The following is a 25,877-nucleotide window of genomic DNA, read 5'->3' on the forward strand; positions in this document are numbered from 1 at the left end:
ACAGATGTTAAGAGTTAATACAGACTCTCCACAAACTTATTCTCCAGTACTGGGTCACTCTGTTTTCCTTTCACATGCACTACTCCACTTTTCTAAGGATTCCAAAATATTTGCGACTGAAAGAAAAAGCATTAAGACCTGGATTGATTTTTTTAAACCAAAGTACAAACGACCCCAAAATTAACATTTTTCCCTGACATTCAAAGTACATTAGGCCATCCCTCTGGTACTCTGTGTGCCACTCAAATCGTTTAACTACATGTCAAAGAACCTTAATGCTGACGCTAGATCAAATTAACCCGTGAGCACTAACAGATGTGACATACTAAATCTGAAACTACGACTGCACTTATTAATTGGGACACTGAAGTGATTCCTTTCCCCCAAGGTACATTTGGCACTTATCGATACCACCAGCCCCACCCCCATCCAACCAAAGCCATACCACCCTCATTATTCTACTGAGCCTGGAGACTACGTTCTCTCCTATTTCATGCTTCTTTTTCCTCTTCACCTTCCACAGGCCCTGCTTTCCTCCCCTCCTTCAACCTATCAGGATCATAATAAATATTCTTTCCTACGTGATTTTATTTCTGGCAAATGAACAGTTTTACGAAGAAAGCACTATGTACGTCACAAGACAGAAGTTTACCTGCCATACACTTTCAGGCACCTCTGATTTCAGTGGTTTAACTCGGCAGGAGAACTGCCTATTCCTCTGAGGAGCAAAACTGTCAGAGAAAATGGTCTACCCAACTACCCAAGCCTGAAAGCTGATGGAAATTGGTGTGGGAAGCTGTAACTTTGGCCCGCTCAGTCTGAGGCTGCCTAGCCCTCAGGCCTAGCTCATACCAGAGTTGCCTTTTTTCCTCTACCCCCAGGCCCAGGCACACAGCAGCTTCCTTCTCTTGGTGCTGTTGCCTCCAAGCGCTGCTCCAAGGGGAACTCCTCCCTGCTAATCTTACTGCCAAGGGGGATGCAGGCTCTTTAATTCCCTCTTCCTCACTGTCCCCAAAGACACTGACAAGGGCCTTTTATTGTATAAAGGGCTTTACTACCAACCATTACAAAGAGTACAAGGTGTACAACCCTGGGGAAGTTAGAGCTTCCACAGAATTATTGCAATTGTGGTCCCTGGATCTATAGTTTCTATTTTCTACCAGCCATCAACTGGTTTAAAAACTCTCCTCCTTTCAGTGTAATCTAAGTCAGTGATTCCATACTTTCAGAATTTAGGAGCCAGAAGAATTAAAAAGGGAGGAGGAGGAGGACAAAGAGGAGGAGGAGGGGCGCCAGAGGGGAGGGGGAAGGGAGGAGGAGAAAAGGCAGAAGCAGCAGCAGCAGCAGCAGAAGCAGAAAAGAGGGAAAAAAGGAAAGAAAACGCACATAGGGGTTAAACATTTTTTCTGGTAAAAGGACAATAAAAACAAGCAAATGTTCACCATCTGCCAGTACTATAAATAAAATAATTTTTATTACACACACAGAAAAGTCCACCCTTCAAACTATAATAGGTTAATCTTAAAAAAAAAAAATCATGTTTTTATATATATATATATATATATATTTTTTTTTTTTTTTTTTTTTTTTTTTTTTCCTTCTGATTTTGCTATGGAGAAATGAAAACAAATTCCATCGAGGAGCTGGTGCTTAGGAACAGGGATTGAATCCAGTCTCACATTCAGAGTTACGGTGAAAAGATAAAATAACCTCTTTGCCTCAACTACACAGCTTTTTAAAAATTCAACCCACAGCAATGCCTCCTTCCAAAGCACATGGGACAAATACTGTGCCCAGAGCAAAGCTGGAGCTCGAACCTCAAATTCTGGGAGATTGGCAGCTCCTGGTCAGTTACTGATTAGATACTGAAGGAGTATCACCTAGTTCCTAAAAAGCCTTCCTAGTTGTATGAAAAGCAAGAAATATTACTTTAATACCATCAAGAAATGACAAATTAGGTCAAAATGCTGATTTAAAAATCTTTATTATGTACTTCAAACTGTTCCAAAAACCCCAAATGTATCTGGACTTACTTGGCCTTAATAAAGAACAGCTGGGCAACAGGACTTGTTCTTTATTAGTTAAAACTAGGCCAAAAAAGTGGCAAAAAAAAAAAAATCTTAAATTGTACACATCCCCCCAAATTTGTTTCCTAAAGCCAAAGCTATTTGAGACTGAATTTTACTAAGCTAAAACCTTCTATTTTCCACAGTTAATATGTAAATAACAGCTCAAATGCTTTTCTTTTGAGAAAACCCCTTGGCAAACTCTGTTATGGAACCTGAACCCTCAACAGGAGAACTTAATCCAAGCATAAATCTAGGGTATTACTTCCTTTTACAAAGCAGTGGTAGTTCATGAAAGAAAGCCATTACTTGAAAGCAGTAGGGCAAAAAAATCTAGGCAATAGATTTACGTGGGAAATTACAATGTTACGTTATAAACTCTTAATAAACAAAAGCATTTTACTTACGATGTTCCCTGCTGAGAATTAGTGTGGTTTTTTGAAGATGTATCATATTGTTCTGTGGGGAAAGGAAAATGATCAAAGCAACACAGTGAGATATATTCATGAGTTTCTTATAACCCCCCACCCCCCCCTTTTTTTTTTTTTTTTGCTGTCCCTCCACCCCTGTCCTCATCTTTTCCACCTAATCGTTTAGTATACTTGAACTCAGTCAACCACAGTGCTTGCTATACACACCGCACTTGGTACAATCTCACCATTATATAATAACTTACGTCACCTCTAGAGTAGACTTGCTCAGAATCAAAGAATCCTGAACAGAGCAAAAACACAGAAAAGAACTGCTTGCAGCACACACTGCCACATGGCTGGTAACTTTCCTACATGCTGGAACCTGACTTTCCTTGACGTCGGGTTGTGGGGGGCGGCTCACGTGTTAGCACTATGACAGGGCGGCACTCACTCTCACCTGGTCTGACCTCACCTATCTTTCAGTGATTTGCTAGCACTCCCTTTTCTCAGCCTCTGTATTTGGTCAAGTGTGCTCCCCTTCTCATCCGTACCCCCGTTATTCAACACCTGCCCCCATTTATTTATTCAACAGCTACCTGCAGAATGCCTCACAGATACAAGATGTTCAAGGCATTTGACCCTGTCCTCGATGAGCTTACAATTAACTGAGGAACACGTGACAGGCACACAAATATCTATGACCCCAGGCAGTGTGAGACGAGTACACAAATCAATCATATAAATTAACTGTACCAGGAATCTAGGGAATGGTCTGTTGACTATGACTAAAGAAGGCAAGTTAGACAAGGAGCAAAATGAATTGTGTCACAAAAGATGGGGGAGATTTTGACAGAATGACTGCTCTGGCCATAGAGAGACAGGAGGGTGAGGAAGGCCTTTGGCAGAAGAGACCGTGTAAGCCAAGGCAGAGAAGAGGGAAGATTTAAAATGGCACAGATTTGGAAACGGTAAGGGTGGGGCGCAAAAGGTGTGGACACCACAGAAAGATGGGTGAAGGTTGAATTTTAGAGGGCACTGGATGCCACGATGGTAAGTTATAACATTGTTAGGCAATGAGACATCACCAAAGGTCTAAACAGGAACATGACAGATTCCTCAGAAAGATTAGTCTAGTGGTGCCACCTGATAGAACCTAGAAGGGAATGGGGAAATAGTAAATGTGGAGGAAACGAACCAGCTGGGAGCCTGCTCTAGGTGTGAGGTAATAGCTGAAACAGAACTTGAAGTGGAATGGCAATATGGGTGCCTTTTAAGATACCGTTGAAGATTTCCCAAAAATGTCATATGGAGACCCTGTAATTAATCACTCTGTCCTCATGGTGGCAGCAGCTCTTGCATGATATTTTTGAACTGCTTCCCCTTGGGGCTAAAGCTGGAGGCAGGACTACAAATGGGAGGGGCTAAGGTCACTCCTCAACACAGTCACAGGGACTCCCATACAGTGGTCTTCACTGGGTCTTAAGCACCACGAGGCTTGGTTATCCTCAGGCAGTCATGTTTTTGCAAACCTGTGAACATAAATACTGGGGCATGCAAGTAAAACCCTTATACCTCATTCTCTACAGACTCTAAAACCTGAAGATAACCTCTCAAGAAATTTGAATTCTCTTGCTGAGCATACTTTGAGAAACACATGTCAAACTTTACTTTTCTGACCACTAAATCGGCACATAATCTACTCCCTCTTCATCCAACATACAACTAGACCCTTCTAGGGTCCAACGAGGCCCTGCAAAGGCCAGTCTCACAAAAGTGAACAAGGTTCCCCAGAACACCAACAGACAGAGTGGCAGCAGCAGGAAAAACCCCAGGGTAAGCATCTAGTGAGCCAAGATCTACTGGAGTCCTGCCAGGGTCTGAAACCGTATCAGAATAAGGGGGAATCAGCCCATGCTACTCCAGTGGCCAAGAGGGCGGCCATCCATCCGCAGCCAAAAAAAGTGCTTACCAGCTCATCTTCAACTATATTTTTGCTATAAGAAGGAAATCAAACAAAGAATTAAAGGGAATCTTTCTAAACCAAGACTGAGCAATCATCAGAGCTGTAAGCCAGTGGAAGGCATACAATCTGCCTGACCGGCAGACCTAGCAAAGGGGGAGCAGGGAGAGCAACAAGTAAAAGGGGCACATACTACTCCTATCCACAGCTAAGCTGGCAATGCATCTAAGGCTTGTGCCACTCTCACTGCTTATCTGTCTCTGTATAGGCAGCCAAGACGTTGAGAAAAAAAGATTTCCCCATCTCCCCCAAGAAGCCACCAATTTCTGTTAATTTTACCTTGCTACTTATACAATACTGTGGCAAGATGATCAGGTTTACTTCTCTGCATGTAGGGGAAATTCAGTAATAAATTCATTGAAGATCTTATTCAACATCTAGAGCAGGGGATGGTGAACTTTTTCTATAAAGGTTAGACAGTAAATATTGTGGACTTTGCATGCTGTACCTTGTAGCATAATAATAAATGAATGGGTAAGGCTGTGTCCTAATAAAACCTTTACAAAATATAGTTGCAGAACAGATGGACTCTCAGGCTATGATGGGCCCACCCCCATTCTAGAGGAAAGGATATTCTGCTTCTTGCTTTCCTCACCTTTTCTACTCTCCCCACATCCTTGTAATTTAAACAATAGAATAATAAAGGGAAAAATGTAAGTAAGGGAAAAGAATGAGGTGGGGAGATCTGAGGAAGAGTCACCTCCATGAAATATCTAAGAACAATCTTTTCCTGACATACATACATACATATCCTACTTTGGTAGCCCTATTTTTTGAAGATTAGCACTTCATAACTTGGATGCTCACTGTATATTACTAAACTAAATGACTGCAAATACCTGAGTCATTTTTAGAAGGTTTCAAATGCCTTGTATGTAGTTGGTACACAAAAAAATTTACTGAACCAAGGGGTTACTGATGAAGAGAAAGGCTAGATCCAGTTAGCTTACTTCTGTTTCCCCCTAAATTCCCAACTATTTACAATCCATAAAGAGAGACAAGCAAGAATTACAGGGTGAATACATACAGGAAAAACTAAAGCATCTGTGTGCTCTATTCCTTATACAAATTTCTTACTTTTTTTAGAAAAAAACCCACAAGAACCACACAAAATACTCCAATCTATTCTTATATATAATTCCTGAATTATAATGCTTTGAGAGCCACATTCAAAATGTGTAGCACAGATCAGCTAATTATATAATTATATATTAATTATATATACAGCTAATTGTTATAATTGTAACACATTATATTTGTTAAGTATTTTACTACGACCTCTTCATTAAGTCTTTGCAACAATCTGAAATTCCATCCAAAGAACAGTTTTATGTTTTCCCTCCTTTCCTATTCTTTCAATAGAGGAAGCCCTCATCTGTGCTAGGCCATTTTTCATTAATTTTCTTATATTAAAACAGTAAAAACTATGCTTTGTTTTTCAATGCAAAAATCAGTTCCACGCAATTTACTTACTTTGGTTTTGAGTTGCAGAACTGATGTGCTGAGAATCCTAGAAAGAAAAATAAAAATCTCTAGTTCTCAAAATACTAAGGTTTATAAATCTTACGTAGCATCACCACTAAGTCTGATGAACACTGGTAAATCTAATTTTTACATAAAATAGGTTTTATTTCTTCTGCTGTTTCCTAGAGTTTACTTTTCCTTACAGCAAAGATAGATTTGTTTTATTTTATTTTATGCAAAGCATAAGGTTTTACCTTAAAACCAGTAATAATGAACATTTTTTAAAAACTATCATGAGAAAATATGGAAAGTATCTAACATGGCAAATTCCGGTTTGGGTAGATATAACCTCTTTTGAAAACAATACCATGGAAAGGAATAGCTATAATATATTAACAATGTGCATGCATACAAAGCTGGACAAAACACAGATCTGAAGGTGCTATTTCTATAGCTCCAAGGAGATCCAAAAGTACAAATAAGCAAAGGAAAACGGCAGTGTTTAAAATACATTGTTCACAAATGCTTCAATGAAACATGCAAGTCAGCAACTGATCCACTTGTTACTAAAACCAGCGCTAATGTAGATGATCATATCAAACTTTAAGAAAATTAGGAAGCATAAGAAGTGGAAGATTTATGTATTAGACCTGAACTAGGAATCAGACACTCACCTTACTTACTTTCCCTGCACTTCTGTTTTCCCAGAATTCCCAGAGAATTTACTGAAAAGTCCTAAATGCTTTCATAAGCTATAAAACTTGGTACAAATGTAAGATGTTCTTACTGACATAGTTTGGAGAGTGAAGTGTTTGAAAACATTATGAAGCATTTTAAGAGCTAAATTAACTGCAATTTTAACCTTATCTGCAAAGATTCCAACAGCTAGTGTTAGATTAATCTGGTTCACAGCAATACTTAAGACTTTTCACTGATGTGGATACAGTGCCTACTGTACTTGTAAGGAATTACCTTTGTCGGAAAAGGAAATTTGGAGGACTCGGCTGTACTGGGCGTATGTATTGCTGTCAAAGGAGGCGGCCATGAATGGGTCATTTCCTGGAAAGAGATTTGGAAAGGGATGAACAATTATAAATAGAACACTTATTGCTATGTAAGTTAACTTTATTTAAGACTTTTTTTTTTTTTTAACATTTATTCATTTTTGAGAGAGAGAGAGAGAGAGAGAGAGAGAGAGCGCGCAAGGGAGGGGCAGACAGAGAGAGAGACACAGAATCCGAAGCAGGCTCCAGGCCGCGAGCTGTCAGCACAGAGCCCGACGCAGGGCTCGAACTCACAAACCGTGAGATCATGATCTGAACCGAAGTCGGACGCTAAACTCACTGAGCCACCCAGGCGCCCCAGCTTTTTAAAGTGGGTTGATAGTAAATAAAAAGTGAAATCTTAAAAGTTATTTTACTTTAAAAAAAAACCCCTACTTAATGGGCTATGTTCAAACACCAAAGATCTCCAACTCACAAAACAGTAATCAGTTCAAAGAAGAAAAACAAGAATGCAGAACATGAATGGTCTTAACACTGAATATTATAAAGCATATAAACAGTAATAGGTATTAACAGAGCTTATGTAACCGTGAACACAGAGTCTCTACTCAATGCGTTCTTTCTCCCTCAGCTTCTTTATTGCATTTCCTGGAATTATTTAAGTTCAAAGGAAGAAGAACTTTCCTGTTTGACTTAAGCAAACAAGTAATTCAGGTCACTTGTTCCACTTGGGAGAGTTTTAATGGATTTGACCCTTCCCTGATACACACTATTAGTACATATGAACTTTTTTGGAGGAAAGGGCCTTTAAGAATTATGTTCCCTTTCCAGCAACAGAAGTTTCACTTCTATTCACTATTTTCATGGAGGCAAGATTTTTAGATCTTCCAAATTAATATATATATATCCTGACATGAATTCTTTTTTTTCTGAGTGCATTCATGACTTATACTCTGCTTTGCTAAAAACCTGGCCCTAAACAGAATGTCAGATTAAACATGCCCAATCACAAATATATGTAGGTGCGCGCACACACACACACACACACACACACACACACACACACACACACACACACACAATTTCTTAAAATGGCATTGGAGATCATGAATATCAACCCCTTCGTTTTACAGATGAGAAAACTGAAGTCTGAAATGACCGGATTTGGTGTCCCAGGAAGCTGATGGCTGAGAGCACAGGGTGTGGGCCCTTTCGCTTATCCAGTCTAAGAGAAAGAAGTTCATTCCCACACATGTCAGACTTGCTTGGTAAACTGGCTTAAAGATGGACAGGCGACTCCCTATGAGCAAGCTCGTGACCCCAGATTTACTGCTGAATTACTTCACCTGTATAATACACTGTATACTATAGCATTTCTTTTCAGAGTGTGGACCAACCTCTCCATTGCCACAGAAATGCCATCTGATCCTTGAACAACTGGAGATGGATCTCTAGCAAGTATTTCCATTCCCAGACTCTGCACTTTTCCCCTTGCCTTTCCCCACAGCCACTCTCTTGGTGGCTATCACCCCAGGACAGACATAAATGACCTGGCACAGTGACAAGAAGAGTAACTGATGCTGGCTTTCTTGAGTAATTTTTGTTAAAGGTGAAGACATGTCCATGCCTACTGACTAACCATCTGCTTTGTTCAGCACAAAGGAAGAATCCTGTCCTAGAATATAATGGAAAGAGTAACCACTCTGGAGCCAGAGTCCCAGACTGGAATCCTAACTGATCCTCACCAGCCCTGGCAGCCTACAGTCCCCGAGCTCTCTGCACCTCTGTTCTCAGTGAGGGGTGAACTAAGACCACTTATTTTTCTAAGTAGAATGAGGGTAATTTATGTAAAATGCTTGGATACATGGTCATAAAAAGTACTTAATAAATTAAAAGCATCACAACTTTTAATTAAGTCTAGTTTTGAAAGAATTTCAATACTGCACCAAAGCGAGCGCCCTGCTGTTTTATTTATTTGACTATCCTTTAAGGAACAGGATCATTATAATGCTACAATATAAAAATATAATTAATTGAGGTGTTTGAAAGTATCCCCCCTTCTGTTTTCCAAGAATTTCTTTAGAATCCCAATGGCATCTATGACTTTTAGTTACCAATTATTTCCAGAAAATGTCCATTGTGCTCACAATGCCTAGGGCTGCCCCAGCTATTAAATTAGGCAGTTGGAAAGTGCATAAACTCTTTCAGGACCTAAGTTGTTTGCCAACAGCCTGAAAGAATTTATATACTTCCCTAAATGCCTGGCTTACTGGAGGGAGTTAGGCCTTAGGAGAATTGGGGCCATAAGGCAAGGAGGCTGCCCAGAATTGCACACAAGGCCATGAACTCGCTCCCTACCTTAACAATGACTTACCACACGAATGAGGGTAAATCAGGTGGCACCTGCCTGGGTCTTAGCTTCCAGGTGCCACGGAGCTGTTGCTCCTTGCTCTCTACCTTGCTCACTCTGCTCTAGACACACTGTCTGCTTCCTCTAACTTCTGGTGCTCCTCGAATACACCAACCTGTTCCCACCTCAAGGCTTTTTGCATTCTTTCCTCTGCTTATCCTCTTCATTTGCCTGCTATGGGAATCACTGCACTCATCAATACCTGATATTTTTATTATGCAATTATCTTCCTCCTGTAATCCCCATTACAGCAAGAACTAGGTCTTATTCACGTGGCATCGCCAGTGCCTAGAAAAGTACTTGAGGCTTAGTGGCTATTTGTTGCATAAATGAATGAACAAGTAACAGTGCTACCACTCACTGTACCAGAATTGCTAGAATGCTGCACTGAGGTACTGTCTACAGGTACTGTGCTGACTTCCCCAGGAGGCCGTCCAGGCCATGGCACTGTAAGTAGAAAACCCGAGCTGTTGCCCTATGCCCACTGAGGACATGAGGGCACAGTCCGCTGTCTGGAACTCATGTGTGACCAATTCCTAATCTCCAGTACTGTCTGCTATCTTCTTACCCCATCAGCCTGCAGGAATTATAGGCCTTTGTTAAAACACTTCCACTCTTCGTATTTCCACCAGAGAACCAAGAAAGATTTTCTATGATTGTTTTTTCTGTGAGGAAACTATTTACTGCTTCTATCACCCATCAGAAATATTTGTGTTAGGATTCCTGGCAATCTTCATAAATTGCTGGTAAAAGAGAAGAACATGAACCACGAGGCAGAGGAAAGTACCTGGATCAGCACTAGAGAGTAAGAGCTAGATAGGACCCTAGGGATCATCTATTAGCCCAGGGCCTTCATTTTACCAACAAGGAAACTGAGGCCCAAGGAGTGCATATAACATGGCTGGAGCCCCCAAGAGAGGGTGAGTGTAGGGGGAAAGACTCCAAGTCTCCACTATGCAAAGGCTTGTGTCCCTCCTCAGTCCAGGATATCCTTCTATTTGCTCTCCCTATGATTTTCAAATGAAAATACTCACCTGGTAGCTTGCATTAACTGTTCACTTTCATGCCTTTCCAGGTAAGCAAGAACCCATGAAAGTGACACTGGCAGAGAGGGGAGGGACGATGAATAGGTTTATTAAATTAAAACTGTCTGATACTCTAATACCATCATCCTAAATAAGGGATTTCATGAGGAGTATATTAACACATCAAAATCTAAGAGCAACATTTGATATATACAGAAGACAAGTAATCTATATTGTTGCATTTACTTTTGAAATAACTATAAAACAAATCACACACACTTTCAGAGAAAATGCTAAGGCCATATTTTATAACTAAGTCATTTGTTGTTTTATTACTCATCACACCAAAGGATTTCAGAAATATCAGAAGAAGAGGATGAGACAAAAGCTTAACCAACATAACCTGTTTATTATTAATCTTACTTGCTTGTTCATAAAAATTGTTCAATTTTAGCAGTACAAAGTGTGCTTCCTTAGAGATATTTCTTAGAAGATTCCAACTATAAAAGTAGGGGACAAAAATTATAAAACAGAAATGATGGAACTGCTTTCCAAATATCTGAACATCTGGTTAGACACTACCTTTGTCAAAAATTTTGCAAGTGAGGGGCTCCTGGGTGGCTCAGTCAGTTAAGGGCCCGACTTGGGCTCAGGGCATGATCTCACAGTTCGTAGGTTCAAGCCCCGTGTAGGGCTCTGTGCTGACAGCTCAGAGCCTGGAGTCTGCTTTGGATTCTGTGTCTCCCTGTCTCTCTGCCCCTAACCCACTCGCATCCTGTCTCTGTCTCTCTCAAAAATAAATAAACAGTGAAAAAAAAAAAAATTTTTTTTTGCAAGTGAGAATTACTGGTTTCAATGCCACCCACTTAATACTTTATAATAAAAAATTAAAGGAAAAATTGGATAAGCATATATTTTGAGGAAAAGTGAACGGTGAAAATACAAATGAATAGGTACATGTGTCATACAGATCTCTACTTCAAAAAAAATCAGAAAACTTACAGTAAAAGATAAAGCAAGAATAGCACTAACATGCTTCCACTGACATGGAAGAAAGTTAAAAGCCAAAGAGGAGCAATGAGAAATAAACAAAACCCTTAGTTATTACAATTATAGTACTTGAGCATTCAATTTAGCTCTAGATTTCCTGGAAATTGAAGCCAAAGTAAGAAACTAAAGAGTTTATGTAATTCTTCTCTGATAAAATGAAAGCACACTGGTTCATGAGGAGAATTAATTTATTTTTTTCCTGGAACTGAATTCTAGGAAGAATCTGTTGTCCTTGTGGGGGGAAAAAAACAAAACAAAACCCTGAACCAACAGATAACGGGTTCAATGATGTATCTGTAGAAACAGCAAAAATGTTCACAGCACCATCTCAAGAAACAAGAGTGAAAAATAACCCTTCAAGGTAAGTTTATAGATATCCATTTACTTCCTACTGTTTTTCTTCATTCTTTTAAAAATTCATGGTCTCACTGAAGATGAGGCCATACATAGCAAGTGTCCATTACAAAACACCCAGAGGTATAAATCAAGCACCATTTAACCCCTCAATACAGAGGGCTTTCCTTTCTGAGAAGTGAGCAACTCTTGTGGGTCTTTATGAGCCACCAGAAAAACCTGAGACAAATGCCTTGCAGCTTGCAGATTTCATTTTAATTAATAGAGTCTGTCAGAGAGCTCAATAATGCTTTAAGAGTCCTTCTGTTACTATTCTGGTTTATTTTGCATTTGAAGGTATGAGGAGGGGAACAGTTTAAAGGGGTATGGAAATGGCAACTGTTCATTAAAGTCAAAGTAAATGGAGATATGCCTGCCTCCTTAAACATTTCTTCAAATGAAAAACAGTAAATGAACTCACCTTTAGAATCTCTTCAACACAATGAACTTCATTGGAGTAGGTCTGCTGAAAGTGAAAACCAAGAAGGGAAAGATTAGCACAGAAACAAAAAGAACTCGGGTGATGGTATTAGTAGACGCTGGTATTCATACGGCAACCTTCTGGTGAGTGGAATCACCTCAGGGCCACCCTTTACTAGCTAAGTATTAGGAACTTCACATTCTGGATAAAACAAGACCAGAGACTAACCTGACTTAATGAGCGGGGAGGGGGTTCTGCAGGAGACAATGGCAGACTAATTCTGACCCTCAGATCAAAGTTTCCAAAGGAAAACGTGTGTATTAGTGAAAATTAGCAAATTACTAAATCTATGGGGAAAACAGATATAACAAAAGTAGAGGCAGAAAGAAATAAAACTGGGGTCGCAGTTTGCCGCTTCATAGCAACATGTGTCCTGTGAGCCAAGTAAAATGAACACAAAGATGGAAATCATCTGAACACCTACCTCATAGTTAAAAAGGCCAACATCGAATCACGGACAGATTTTTTTTTGTAATATTCTAACTGGCCAAAGATTCACTTTAAGGTAAAGACATTCACTTCAGTGTCTCCGCCCCTGCTTCCAGCCAGCATTTTCACCTTATATACGCAAATATACACATACACGTGTGTACACACAAACACATACTATGTATTTCCTCAGAGAAAGACCCTAGGAGAAACAGATTTCCTAGTGTCTTGGATAAAAGATCTACTACTTAGACTTCTCTTCCTTATCTCCAGCTAAACAAATGACGGCTGCTGCCACCAATATCACCACCACAGATGGTGTCTAGGAAATGTCTTTTTACAGTCTTTATAAGTGCAAAGAAAATGCAAAAGTTTAAAAAAAAAAAAACTTTAAAAATCATTTTTCCTTAACTAGAGACATGAAATCCCACGACCTCATGATTTTCCCTGGAAAAGCAACTTTTTGCTCTGTGTCAATTCACAGCCAAGTGCCCCGGTCAAGTTCTATACAACACACACTCCTCCCGTTACTGGTCTTCCCAGTCTGTCTGGTCCAATACCTGCCTCATAGCTGGAGAGTAGATGAAAGGCTTCTTTTCCTGGCTCTCATTTCTGATCTGAGTGTAATTTAATACAGCACTGGTTGCCAATTCCTGATCTACGATTCATTAACCCACCATTCCAGTTGAAGGATGAAGGCAAAGGAAAGAAAAGAGCATACAACATTCACACTGCCATGGAATCAAACTGAACGGATCCGTCAATGTTCAAATGTAATTTAATTTGCCTGGGGTCAGGTTTTAAAACGTGAATTTCATGCAAACAGTTTTGTTGAAATGTTTGCAGTTTGATATTTTTGACTGGCTCTGGAGGTCAGAAGGTACATCCAAAGAATCAAGGGTATCCCTTTAGTCCGCATGTCCTATCAGCTCTGCCTTTACGCATTATGCATGTCAAACACTAGACTTGCTTACCTGCTCTTTGTTTTTCAAAACCATTAATAGATGCCTAAAAACTGGACCAAATACTAATAACCCAACATTTCAGGACAACTGTCAGGAACAGAAATGAATGCTGTTTTGACATCATGATAAAATTTAAGAGTATTCTATGGTTTCAGTTTTTCACATGCATAATTAGGACAAATAACAATTATAAGCTGAAGGTGGATCAACACAACAGAGATACAGCATATTACTACTGACTCTGGTCAAGTAGTCCCCTCATCCCATCTGTTCCTGGAATGAGAATGGGAATCCAATTAACATATCTGGGAATCAATGAAAGTGAGGAATCAGAGAGAAAAAGATTTCTCCACTGCTTCCAACAGAATGAGATGAAAAAGCTGTAACTTCAGGACACTAAACGATTTTCTGAACTTCTTAATTATTCAAGGAGTCAATACCTAGCCAAGATGTTTCGTGTCACTAAAAGATTTTTTTTCTAAAGTTTTTATTTTTCTTTAAAGTTTATTTATTTTGAGCAGGGGAGGGGCAGAGAGAGAGGGAGAGAAAGAGAATCACAAGCAGGCTTCACATTGTCAGTGCAGAGCCTGATGCAAGGTTCAAACTCATGAATCCGTGAGATCATGACCTAAGTGGAAATCAAGAGTGACACACTTAACCAACTGAGCCGCCAAGCTGTCCCTAAAGTTATTATATGAGATGAAGCGGAATTGAAGAAATTTTTCTATAGCTCAGTATTTATTAGTATCTGGATAAGATAAACATTGCTAAGGAGTCACCATTTAACCCATTTAAAATTATAAATAAGGTCTTAGGTTCAAGCATTAATCGGTTAATTTACTGTGAATGTTCCTATTAAATCCATTATGAAAGTGGGAGTATTTCAAAGGGATGTGGGGATTCCATTCCAAATACATGAGGATATATTTAAAGACCTCCCTGGGGCGCCTGGGTGGTTCACTTGGTTAAAGTGTCCAATTCTTGGTTTCGGCTCAAGTCATGATCTCACAGTTTCATGGGTTCAAGCCCCACGTCAGGCTCTGCGCTGGCAGCGTGGAGCCTGCTTGGGATTCCTGCGCTCTCTACCCCTCTCTCTGCCTCTCCTCCGCTCATGCGGTCTGTGTCTCTCTCAAAATAAACTTAAAAAAAATTTTTTTAAGACTTCCAAGCAGCACTGTTTATAATGGCAAATAACTGGAAATAATCAAATGCCCAACAATAGGAATCTAGCTGAAGACCTTTATAGTACATCTATATAGCATGGAAAGATGCTCACGATATTTTCAACTTTTCTTTTTAGAAATAATTTTATATTTACAGAAAAATTACAAAAATAATAAAAGAAATTCCCACGAACCCTTCACCCAAACTCCCCAAATGCTGGCATTCTATCCCATTTACTTTGTATTTTTCTCTCCCACCCATACCTCTACACTGAACCATTTAAGAATAAGTTACAGAATTAGAGTTAATTCCTCTTTATCAAGATATATTTTTCAAACTGTATTTAAAAGAGGAGAGGTTATAATAGAGATATATAAAGAGAGTCTGTATAACATGGGCCCATTTTATGTTCCATCTGCCTGAAATTCAGATCTCTACTCTTCTTCTGGCTCAAATTAGAGACTCTTAAACTAGAGTACAGGTATTTCAAATCTGTCTGCAGAGAAAGAGCTGTAAGGACAGGCTCTCTTGTGTTTAATAAAGTACATCTTGGCACCTCCAAGTCGGCCGCTGGAAGGAGACTTTCCAAAAAGGGAGGGGAAGCTCAACAAACCATTATGGCCTAATCCTTTCCTTAAAATCCACTTTTGCCACAGGGTCTCCAGCAGAGTACTGCCACTCCTGCTCAGAGAAGCCAGGTCCCTGTAACAAACACTGCAGCCAAATAGTAAACAATCAGCCTCTCTAAAGCACAGCCTAGTTAAGGCTGAAGATCTGCAGGTAAGACCTCCACAAAGCACAAGACAGGATAAAAAGCAACAACAATAATCCATGCTGGTTGCATGAATCAAGAAATTCTAGTCTGCAGGTCCTTCTTTGTCCAGCTCTGCTTCCACGGTGTAGACAGTGATCTTAGCACTTACAACCACAAATCCCACTGCTGTCTCTCACAGGCAGTATCTAGGTTCCTAGGGGAATGCAGCTCTTCCTTCCTGCCTACCTACTTCTGACTGCCTCACAAATCTGGTATCCTGTATGTAGACTGACCTTGCTTCCCCACAAAGGTATGGACTTAACACAGGAACCATAATTCAATTGAAAATAAAATGACAGCAGCTACTTACTGAATACATATTGTACCTGACATTGCATTAACCTTTTTATGTACTGTTATTTCTTCTATTTGATACCATTTATTGTAAGATGCAACATCATTAGCTTGGCGGGGGGGGGAATGTACTAAATGTACCCATCAACTGCAGATATAGCCCTTATTGTAGAAACTTAAAAAAGAAATACCACAGCTAACATTATACTCGAATGTGAAAAGCTGAAAGCTTTTCTTCTAAGATCAGGAACAAGATGAGGATGCCCACTCTTGCCCCTTTTATTGGAAGTCTTAGCCATAGCAATCAGACAAGAAATAAAAAGCATCCAAATTGGAAAAGAAGTAAAACTATCATTATTTGCAGATGACATGAAACTATATATAGAAAGCTTTAAAGGCTTCATCAGAAAACTATTAGAACTAAAAAAAGAATTCAGTAAAGGTTCAGGATACAAAATTAATATACATAAATCTGTTGCACTTTTATACACTAATAACTATCAGAAAGAGAAATTAAGAAAACAATACCATTTTCAATCACATAAAAAAAAAAAAACAAAAAAAACAACAGGAATAAATTTAACAAAGGAAGTAAAAGACCAGACCAGTACTCTGAAAACTGTAAGACATTGATGAAATAAACTGAAGACCACAAAAATAAATAAAAAGACATAACGTGGCTCATAGACTAGAAGAATACTGTTAAAATGTTCATACTACCCCAAAATAGAATACAAGTAAAATAAGATAAAGTAAAATGCCCATACTACCCAAAGCAATCTATAGATTCAGTGCAAATTACCAAAACACTAATGACATTTTTTCACAAAACTAGAATAGTATGAAAATTTGTACAGAGCCAAAACAGACCCCAAATAGGCAAAGCAATCTTGAGAAAGAAGAACAAAGCTTGCAAGTATCATACTCCCTGATTTCAAACGACACTACAAAGGTATAGGAAGCAAAACAATATGGTACTGGCACAAAAACAGATGCACAGATCAAGGGAACCAAATCGAGTCCAGAAATAAACCATGCTTGTACAGTCAATTAATCTTCAACAAAGGAAGCAAGAACATACAAATGGAAAAAGATAGTCTTAAATAAATGGTGCTGGGAAATCTGGACAACTACTTGCAAAAGAATGTAACTACATCACCTTCTTACACGATACACAAAAATAAACGCAACACGGATTAGAGACTTTAAGACCGGAAACCATAAAACTCCTGAAAAAAAAGGATAAGCGGTAATCTCTTGAACATCAGTCTAAGCAATATTTTTTTTTGATCTGTCTGCTCAGGCAAGAACAAAAGCAAAAATAAATAAATGGGACCACATCAAACTAAACGCTTTTGCACAATGAAGGATACTATCAATAAAACGAAAAAGGGAAACTACCGAATGGGAGAGGATATTTTCAAACAACCCACTAAGGGTTAATATCCAAAATACACAAAGAACTCACAACTACTATCCAGAAAACAATCCAATTAAAAATTGGGCACAGAACCTGAATAGGCATTTTTCTAAAGAAGACATACAGAGAGCTGACACATGAAAAGATGCTCAACATCACTGATCACCAGGGAAATGCAAATCAAAACCACAATGAGATACCACCTCACACCTAAGGGAATGGCTATTATCAAAAAGACAAGAAGGGGTGGCTGGGTGGCTCAGTCAGTTAAGCATCCAACTTTGACTCAGGCCATGATCTCACGGTTTGTGGGTTTGAGCCCCACATTGGGCTCTGTGCTGACAGCTCAGAGCCTGGAGCCTGCTTTGGATTCTGTCTCCCACTCTCTCTGCCTTTCCCCAGCTCGTGCTCTTTCTTTCTCTCTCTCTCAAAAATAAACATTTGGGTGGGGGGGGGGGGGGAAACGCAAGAAATAACAAGTGTTGGTGAGTATGTGGAGGAAAGGGAACCCATGCGCACTGTTGGTGGGAATGCAAAATGGGGTGGCCACTATGAAAACAGTATGGAGGTTCCTCAAAAAGTAAAATTAGAAATACCATACAATGCAGCAATTCCACTTCTGGGTACTTATCCAAAGAATCCAAAGAAAACAAAAACATTAATTTGAAAAGATATAAGCAAACCCACATTTACTGCAGCATTATTTACAATAGCCAAGATATGGAAACAACCTAAGAATCTATTGATAGATGAAGGCATAAAGATGCAGTATATACATGCAATGGAATGTTACCGAGCCAAAGAAAAACATAATCTTGCCATTTGTCACAATGTGAATGACCTAGAGGGTATTATGCAAAGTGAAAGAGGTCAGAATGAGACAAATACTGTATGATTCTACTTATATTTAGAATCTAAAAAACAAAACAGAAACAGACTCACAGATAGAACAATTCGGTTACCAGAGGGGAGTGGGATGGGAGATGGCTGAAATAAGGGAAAGGGATTAAGAGGTACAAACTTCCAGTTCTAAAATAAATAAGACACAGGGATGCAATGTACAGCATAGGGAATATAGTCAATAATAGGTAACAACTTTGCATGGTGACACATGGCAGCTAGATTTAGTATGGTGATCACTCCGTAATGTATAAAGGTTGCATCACTACGTTGTACACCTGAAACTAATAGAATATTGTATGTCAATTATACTTTGACAACCAAAAAATCTGACAAAATTCCGTATAATGCTCCAATTCTCATATTAACCTCTGTGGTAGGTATTATCCCAGACCGAATTCTAGAGAAATTAAATTACATATCCAAAGTCACACAATGCTCTGAAGTGACTGAGCCTGGTTTCATAATATTAATACTACCTTTCCAAAAACCTCAACCTTCAGGCAAGAGGCAAATATATTAGCATTTTAAGGAGGAGATGTGACTCCAGTTGTCCTACACGTGACCAAAAACATTCTTTGAAAAACAATGTCTTGCTTCTGTTTGTACAAAGAAGCGCTTTGGTATTCAGATTTAGCTGCCTCTTCCTACTACACGGCTTCAGACCAGAAAAGGCAGCAATGCTGGCCTCAGTCTGATTTCTCACTGCTCTTGGAATGACATTGTGTAATCATAAGGAAATACACAGATACCAAAATAAAATATGTTAGTAAATGAATTCTAAGCATGACACAGTTTGTTTTAATAAGCTAAAAAAGAGCAGGACGAAGAAATATACCTCACCACTGAGACCTGGAGGCTCTTGCAATACTGTGTTTTAAGTTTCTCAAGTTTCAACGGAGCAGCACTTTTATAACAATGCCAGTCTCAAAAAGGCTTAGTTATCACTAACCAGGAACTGCAGGGAGCGTGAAGGCAGCATGCTGACAAAGGAAGTCAAAAAAGATCTTGGATTCTAGTTCTGGCCCTACTGAGGACTGGCTCTCCAATTCTGGATGAGATTCAACTTCGTTGCGACTATTTCCTCATGGTGATAAAGGGGATAATATTAACAAACCTAACTGCTTCACAGGATTGGTATGAAGGTCAAATGTGAAACTCTAAAAACTTTCAAAAGGCCCAGGGATATGTGAAATCCCTGGTGCCAACATCATTAAGGCATTCTTTTTAAAACATTTTTTAAAGTTTATTTATTTATTTTGAGAGAGACAGAGACAGCATGAGTGGGGGAGGGGTCACAGAGAGAGGGAGAAAGAGAATGCTAAGCAGGCTTTGTGCTGCCAGCACAGAATCTGATGCGGGGTTTGAACCCATGAAGTCATGAGGGCAAAGCCTGATCTGAAACCAGACACTTAACCGACTGAGCCACTCAGGCACCCTAAGCCTTTCTTTAATAGTGTGGACAGAAACCTCAAGAGGGTTCTCTATCAGTTTAATTTTTAAAAGATAAGGCTCATGCTATTTTTCTTCAAACACAGGTCAACTTTTGGATTACGGTTCGGCCTGTAGTATCTACTTGTTGCACACCAATCCCCATCTAGCTAGATGACTCATACTTTTCTTGTCCCTATCTAAAACTCTCTTCCCTCACTGGTGTCCAGATAACTCCCACGCAGACTTCAGGTCACAGCCTAAAAAACATCTTTTGGAAAAGATTCCCCAATCCCTCCCTCCCAAAACTGTTCACGTGCTCCCACAGCTCTCTATACTGCTAAAGCACCTCATGTAGCATCATCTCTGCTACTTCCTGATCACAAGTTCCATGAGAGCGGGGGCCAGCACTACCTCGGTGAACCACCAATCACACAATGCCTGTCACACAGAGGCAACCAATAAACATTTGCTGGTATGTTTTCAGGCTCAGAACTCAGAACATGAAAATAAATTTCCAATTTTTAGAGCTTTAGAGACTTCCTAAATACTGTAGCTTGTAGGAATTATAAGTCAATGTCTTAAATAACAAACTACTGGAAATAAACATACCAGGGACAAAAGGGAAACTGTTTTGCATTGTTTTCTCCTCAAACACTATGACTACGTAGAAACTATTTTTCACATACTGACTGGCAAAACAAAAAACTGATGATACTGTACCTGTTAAATATGAGGAAAAAGGCACTCTAATACCCTGGTTTGTGGGAGGGTAAAGGGTCACAACTTCTAAAGGCATCAATTAGGCAACCGCCCCCAAATTCTAATTTCCCATAGACACAACAATTTGACTTATAGCACCAACTTCTACATGTACACAAAGACATATGTACAAACCTATTCACTTCAGCCTCGTTTGCAAATAGTAAGATACTGGATACAATCTAAATGCCCATTCAGAAGTTAACTGGCTAAGAAAACTGTGGTACATGCCCCTTACACAGAAATACTATGTAGCTATAACAAAGAATTAGTACTCTCTTCATGTATTGATTTGGGAGTAATCTCTAAGACATATTGTTAAGCAAGAGGGAAAAATATAGGTGCAGTATATGCCAAGATTTGTATACATGAAAAGGTGACAGAAGGGAACATGTATGTAGTTACTAACCATGCAAAAAAAATACTACTGGGAATACAGACAAGAAGCCTGTGACATCAGCCTTGTAGAAAAGAGAATTAGGTGGCTAGAGGGGTGGAGCAGTGGGAAGATTTGCACTACATATTTTTATCTTTTAAATTCTGGATCACAAAATATATCTGTTCATAAATAAAAACATAATTGATATTTTTAAAAAACTGGGATAAAAACTTTTACTCAAAGTACAGTCAATGTAACTTTCCTTCTCCCAAACACACACCTATGTGAATCAGTTTCCAGTTTCTTCCTCGGTGCTCTGGGCTTGCCCCACATTAACACTTAGCACACCGAGCTATTCACAGATTTGCAGTCAGCCTTCCACCACAGACTGTGAGGTGTTCCTGTGGAAATCCAGGACTACTATCAAGGCCTGATCCAGTGTTTGCTGGCTAATTCATTTTTTCTTCCCAAACTAAACTACAAAGTCCTTGAAACAGCTGCATTATTTGGCTTGGTTTTTAAGAAATCAGTCATACTTAAATACTGAGCACACACATTCGAAATACACAAAACCTCACAGGACTGCTGTGAGGAAGAAGTAAGACAATGCATGTTAAAGCTAATGTCATACAAATAACGCATTTATCATGAAGATGCCATAATCAACATTTCCAAGACACAGATTAGAGATGGAAACCAAAAGGCCTGCCTGAGCAAGGTTTTGACACAAAATTAATTTTACTTTGTGAATACACAGTAAATTACCTCAACAGCGAGCCCTATTACAAGAACACACTTAGACTGCCTGGGTGTGCCTACTTAGGCTGGGAAAGGTATGAAGGTGCTAGCAATATTACTTCTTCAGAAGCATCATGCCCTTTGGGCAACTACCTAAGCATCTACTTCCATACCTGGTATTTTAAAAGAATTTTTAAGATCCCTAGACAGACTGGGGCGCCTGGATGGCTCTGTTGGTTAAGTATCCAACTTCGATCTCATGGTTCCTGAGTTTGAGCCCCGTGTGGAGCTCTGTGCTGACAGCTCATAGCCTGGAGCCTGCTTCAGATTCTGTCTCCCTCTTTCTCTGTCCCACCCTGCTCATGGTCTGTCTCTCAAAAAATTAAAAATTAAAAAAATTTTAAAAAAAGATCCCTAGTGAAATTTATGGGCACACTTACAGTACAAAACGTATAAGCTTTTGTAAGTAAGAAAGTTATAGATTGTTACTATGAAAGGAGGAATAATGAGCTGACAGAATAAGGCACTCTTAACAGTGTAATAGTATTATGTAAAGTGCAAACCAACTTTAATTGTTAAGTTCTCCCTTCAAAAAATTAAACACCCTCCCACCTCTCCCCAAGTATTTTCAAATAATGGAGAGGTTTTGGATACCTTTTAAAATGTGATATGCTCCAGGGGCGCCTGGGTGGTTCAGTCAGCTAAGCGTCCGACTTTAGCTCAGGTCATGATATCACAGCTGGTAGGTTTGAGCCCCACATTTGGGATTCTCTCCCTTTCCCTCTCTCTCTGCCCCTCCCCCACTCATGCTTTTTTCCTCTCTCTCAAAAATAAATAAATAAACTTAAAAAAATAAAATAAAATTGATACACTCCAACATGTAGCAAAGATCCCTTTTTTTAATGCCAAACTGTCTGCCAGGCACGAAGGCTCCCACAATTAACGTCATGTTAATTGCAGAAATCTCTACAGCTCCCCAAATAAAATTTTTCAAGGAGAGGAGGAAAGAGACTGATAAAGGACAAGGCTATTTAAGACAATTTTAGGAATCTATAGGTCACCTACAGTTACCATCAAACAAAAATTTATTGTGGAAAGATCATGCCTTCTACTCGTATTGGAGGATCCAGAAAAGCGGGGAAGTGTAGAAACAAAGGTGTCAGAAATACTGACAGACCTTTTCCATAAGTCTTCTTACACCAAGATAACCCTTGGTGTTTTCATTTATTCTCCTCAGACTCGTTTCCTATTTGGTGGGGTCTGGAGTTAATTCATTCATCTCTGTGTCTCCCATGACCTCAGCATAATTATGGACTAACACAGATATGCAAGTAGTATTTGTCAAATGAATGAATTTGATTTTGTCATTTCGTGGCATCTTCAACGAAATTCAGAAACATGAGCTTACCAAAAATTTGGAATATGTTATGGTGAATTCTCCCTTTTCCCCCTACATATTAGAAGCAACGTGTTTGTTCACATTTGTAATATTACAGACATCTCCACAGAACAATGATGCTTTTTAAGACACAGAAATCCTCAAAAAAACAAACAAAAACTATTATAACAAAATTCCATTACCACCAACAACCCAATCAGATGTTTTTCACCCAAGGAGTAGTTTCCTAAGTGCAGTGTGGGGACATGAATTTCTCTGAGCAAAGTTTCAGATATGAGAGTTGCATGAGATCATGACTGTTGGGAGAGGGGGTACATCAGGCATGCTTGGGTGGGGGTAAGGAAAGACATGTGTATCCTTGAGATAGGAGATCAAGAAATACTCCAGGATAAAAAACAGAAAAAGAATGCTGGAAGCTTTGGAAGATGTGGTGGCATCCCAACTCACTTTTTTTTTTTTTTTTTTAATGTTTATTATTTTGAGAGAGAGAGATAAAGACAGCAAGGGAGGGGCAGAGAGAGAGAATTCCAAGCAAGCTCCATGCTGTCAGAACAGAGCCCAACATGGGGCTTGAACTCACAAACCATGAGAGATCATGACCTGAGCCAAAACTAAGAGTCGGATGCTTTACTGACTGAGCCACCCAGGCACCGCCCCCCCCCCAATTCACTTATTAAATGAGAGCTAATATTCCTGATTTTTTCAAAGTTCACCTTTAAGTAAACTTTTTTATAGGCAAACTGTATGTATCTACTTGTCTTTCACCAACTAGAGCAAAATGGTCTAAAAATGAAAAGAACCCTAAATATCATTACTGAAACTTAAAAAACCTCACAGAAAGAAGTATTTTGAACTTTTAAATATCAATATGAATAATTAGAGTTTATTGTTCCTTTCCAGTCACTGATTTTACCTGAAGTGGTTTGCTTTAGTGTCATAAAGAATTTATTTTTCAAAAGTATATGAATTTATAAGAAAGCTCATAAATTGTACTAACTGAATTAGTTAAAATATTCTGGAAATTCTGTTTTGATTTCTATTGAAAGAAAGTATCTTTTCATTGTGAAAACTAGGATCTAGTTTTGAAGACTTGGTTTAAATAAATAAAAATAAAAAGAACAGTGAGTAGCTGTTTTCCACATATAATTGTAAAAACTTGATCTAAATGTACAAATGAACACGAGGGGAGTAATAAAAGTGTTAATTTCGTTTATTTTATTACTATTATATTTCCTAAGATCAACTGAGTGTGTACATTTTAATGTATTCCCAGGGCTTCTGTAAAGCCACATGAAACAGTTCCTATTTAAAAAAAAAAAATTATGTTTATGCATTATATACAGAAATGTCTTCAGTAGATATGACAATGTCAACTAGTTTCTTGGTGTAAAAGTTAAGAGGAATGGGGTATACCTGAGCCAAATTTAAATTGACTTAAAAACAAAGTAGTTGGATGAAAAACAAATGTAAAAAACTTACCATTGTTTGATAGTACTCATGTCTAATCTCAGTTATTCACTGACTTCCTAACTTTTGCCTGTGAACCACTACCATTCACCATGTAATAAGGTATCAGAAATCTCCAATGCTCTTAAGACTTGAAAACACTGTGCCTATGATGAAAGATCACATGAGACCCCATGAAGCCCACTGTGGGCATATTAACTGTGAATGATTTAGTAAGACTAGCTAAAAAGGCAGTGCTTTAAAAAAAGAAAGGGAAGGGAGGGAAGGAAGGGAGGAAAAGGGAGGGGAGGGGAAGGGAAGGGAAGGGAAGGGAAGGGAAGGGAAGGGAAGGGAAGGGAAGGGAAGGGAAGGGAAGGGAAGGGAAGGGAAGGGAGGGGAGGGGAAAAGGCATCACAAAGAACAAGTCTAGACAATGGTTCCATTCCAGTGATAATAAATTGACAACCTTTTTCAAAAGTACCAAACTATATGATCTATTCCTACCACAACCAATCCTCCTCACCAAAACAATCTTTAGAGCTTTTTCTAAGAGAGATTTAATTTTTCTTTTTGACTGGGTACATTACTTTGCAAAGCATGAGTAGTCTTTTCAATTAAAATATTATCACTGTAGAGAAGGTGTTATACTGCAGTGTGATGGTGTTTTGTGACCATGCTTACTCCAATCCCCATCCTACCCTTCCCTCTTCCCACCGCCCCCCTCTCACTCCCTTGAGTGCTCACTCTGTCTCTCTCTCTTTCTCCCACACACACACACACAAGTTAAATTGTATTAACTGATGGTTGTGAGTATAAAACAACACTACTAGTTTGTCAACCATGACCAGATTTATAGATACATAAACCTGTGTTCTTCACCTCCTTTGAGTATAGGTGTCTATCAAACTTAAGTGGCAAACAATGTTCAGAAACCATGTCGAATTCTACATTCCATAGGGTGCCTGGACTTTTTTTCTTTTTTTCCATAGCTGAGCATAAGCTAAGACTACAAGAGGCATCAGAAAAAAACTTTCCATCAGTTTCTGGATTAGGTTGAAAGAAACTGAAGTCATATGAATAAGATAAGCCATTTAATCCATGCTTTGTCTGAAAGAACATAAAGATTTTATCTTGGATTTATTCCAGCAGTAATCTCAACAGTCCCCTCTGGGCTAGGTGTTGGTTGTCTGTCTCCTGGCATGTTGACTCTTAAAAACAAAAAACAGAACCCAGGGAAAAAAAGGAAAGAAAATTACTGAAGCAGGCATATATGCACTGAGGAAGCAATTTGAACTTCACACTACGTTGGGGATTACTGATACTATAATAAACACAGAGGAGAGAAGGCAAATAAAGATGGCCTCGTGCTTTATATCTTAATTCTGAACAAGTAAATTCCCCCCTCCCTTC

General features: G+C 39.0%; 1 protein-coding gene across 16 annotated transcripts in view; it reads right to left on the bottom strand.

Moving 5' to 3' along the window:
• AFF1 (AF4/FMR2 family member 1) overlaps window positions 1-25,877 on the bottom strand; it is a 263,840-nt gene that overhangs the window by 55,898 nt on the left and 182,065 nt on the right. For 15 of the 16 annotated variants that reach the window (XR_006201829.1, XR_006201830.1, XR_006201832.1 and 12 more), the window contains 4 exons: window positions 12,267-12,311; window positions 6,936-7,022; window positions 5,973-6,009; window positions 2,474-2,525 (listed from right to left, as the gene is read on the bottom strand). Coding sequence is in view for 12 of the 16 variants with exons in the window: in XM_042935959.1 (XP_042791893.1) it covers window positions 2,474-2,525; window positions 5,973-6,009; window positions 6,936-7,022; window positions 12,267-12,311 (221 nt within the window). In the remaining 4 variants the exon portion in view is untranslated. The remainder of the gene's footprint in view (window positions 1-2,473; window positions 2,526-5,972; window positions 6,010-6,935; window positions 7,023-12,266; window positions 12,312-25,877) is intronic. The other variant, XM_042935952.1, reaches the window with a different exon arrangement.

The sequence above is a fragment of the Panthera leo genome, chromosome B1 (assembly GCF_018350215.1).
Source record: "Panthera leo isolate Ple1 chromosome B1, P.leo_Ple1_pat1.1, whole genome shotgun sequence".
Classification (NCBI taxonomy): Eukaryota; Metazoa; Chordata; class Mammalia; order Carnivora; family Felidae; genus Panthera; species Panthera leo.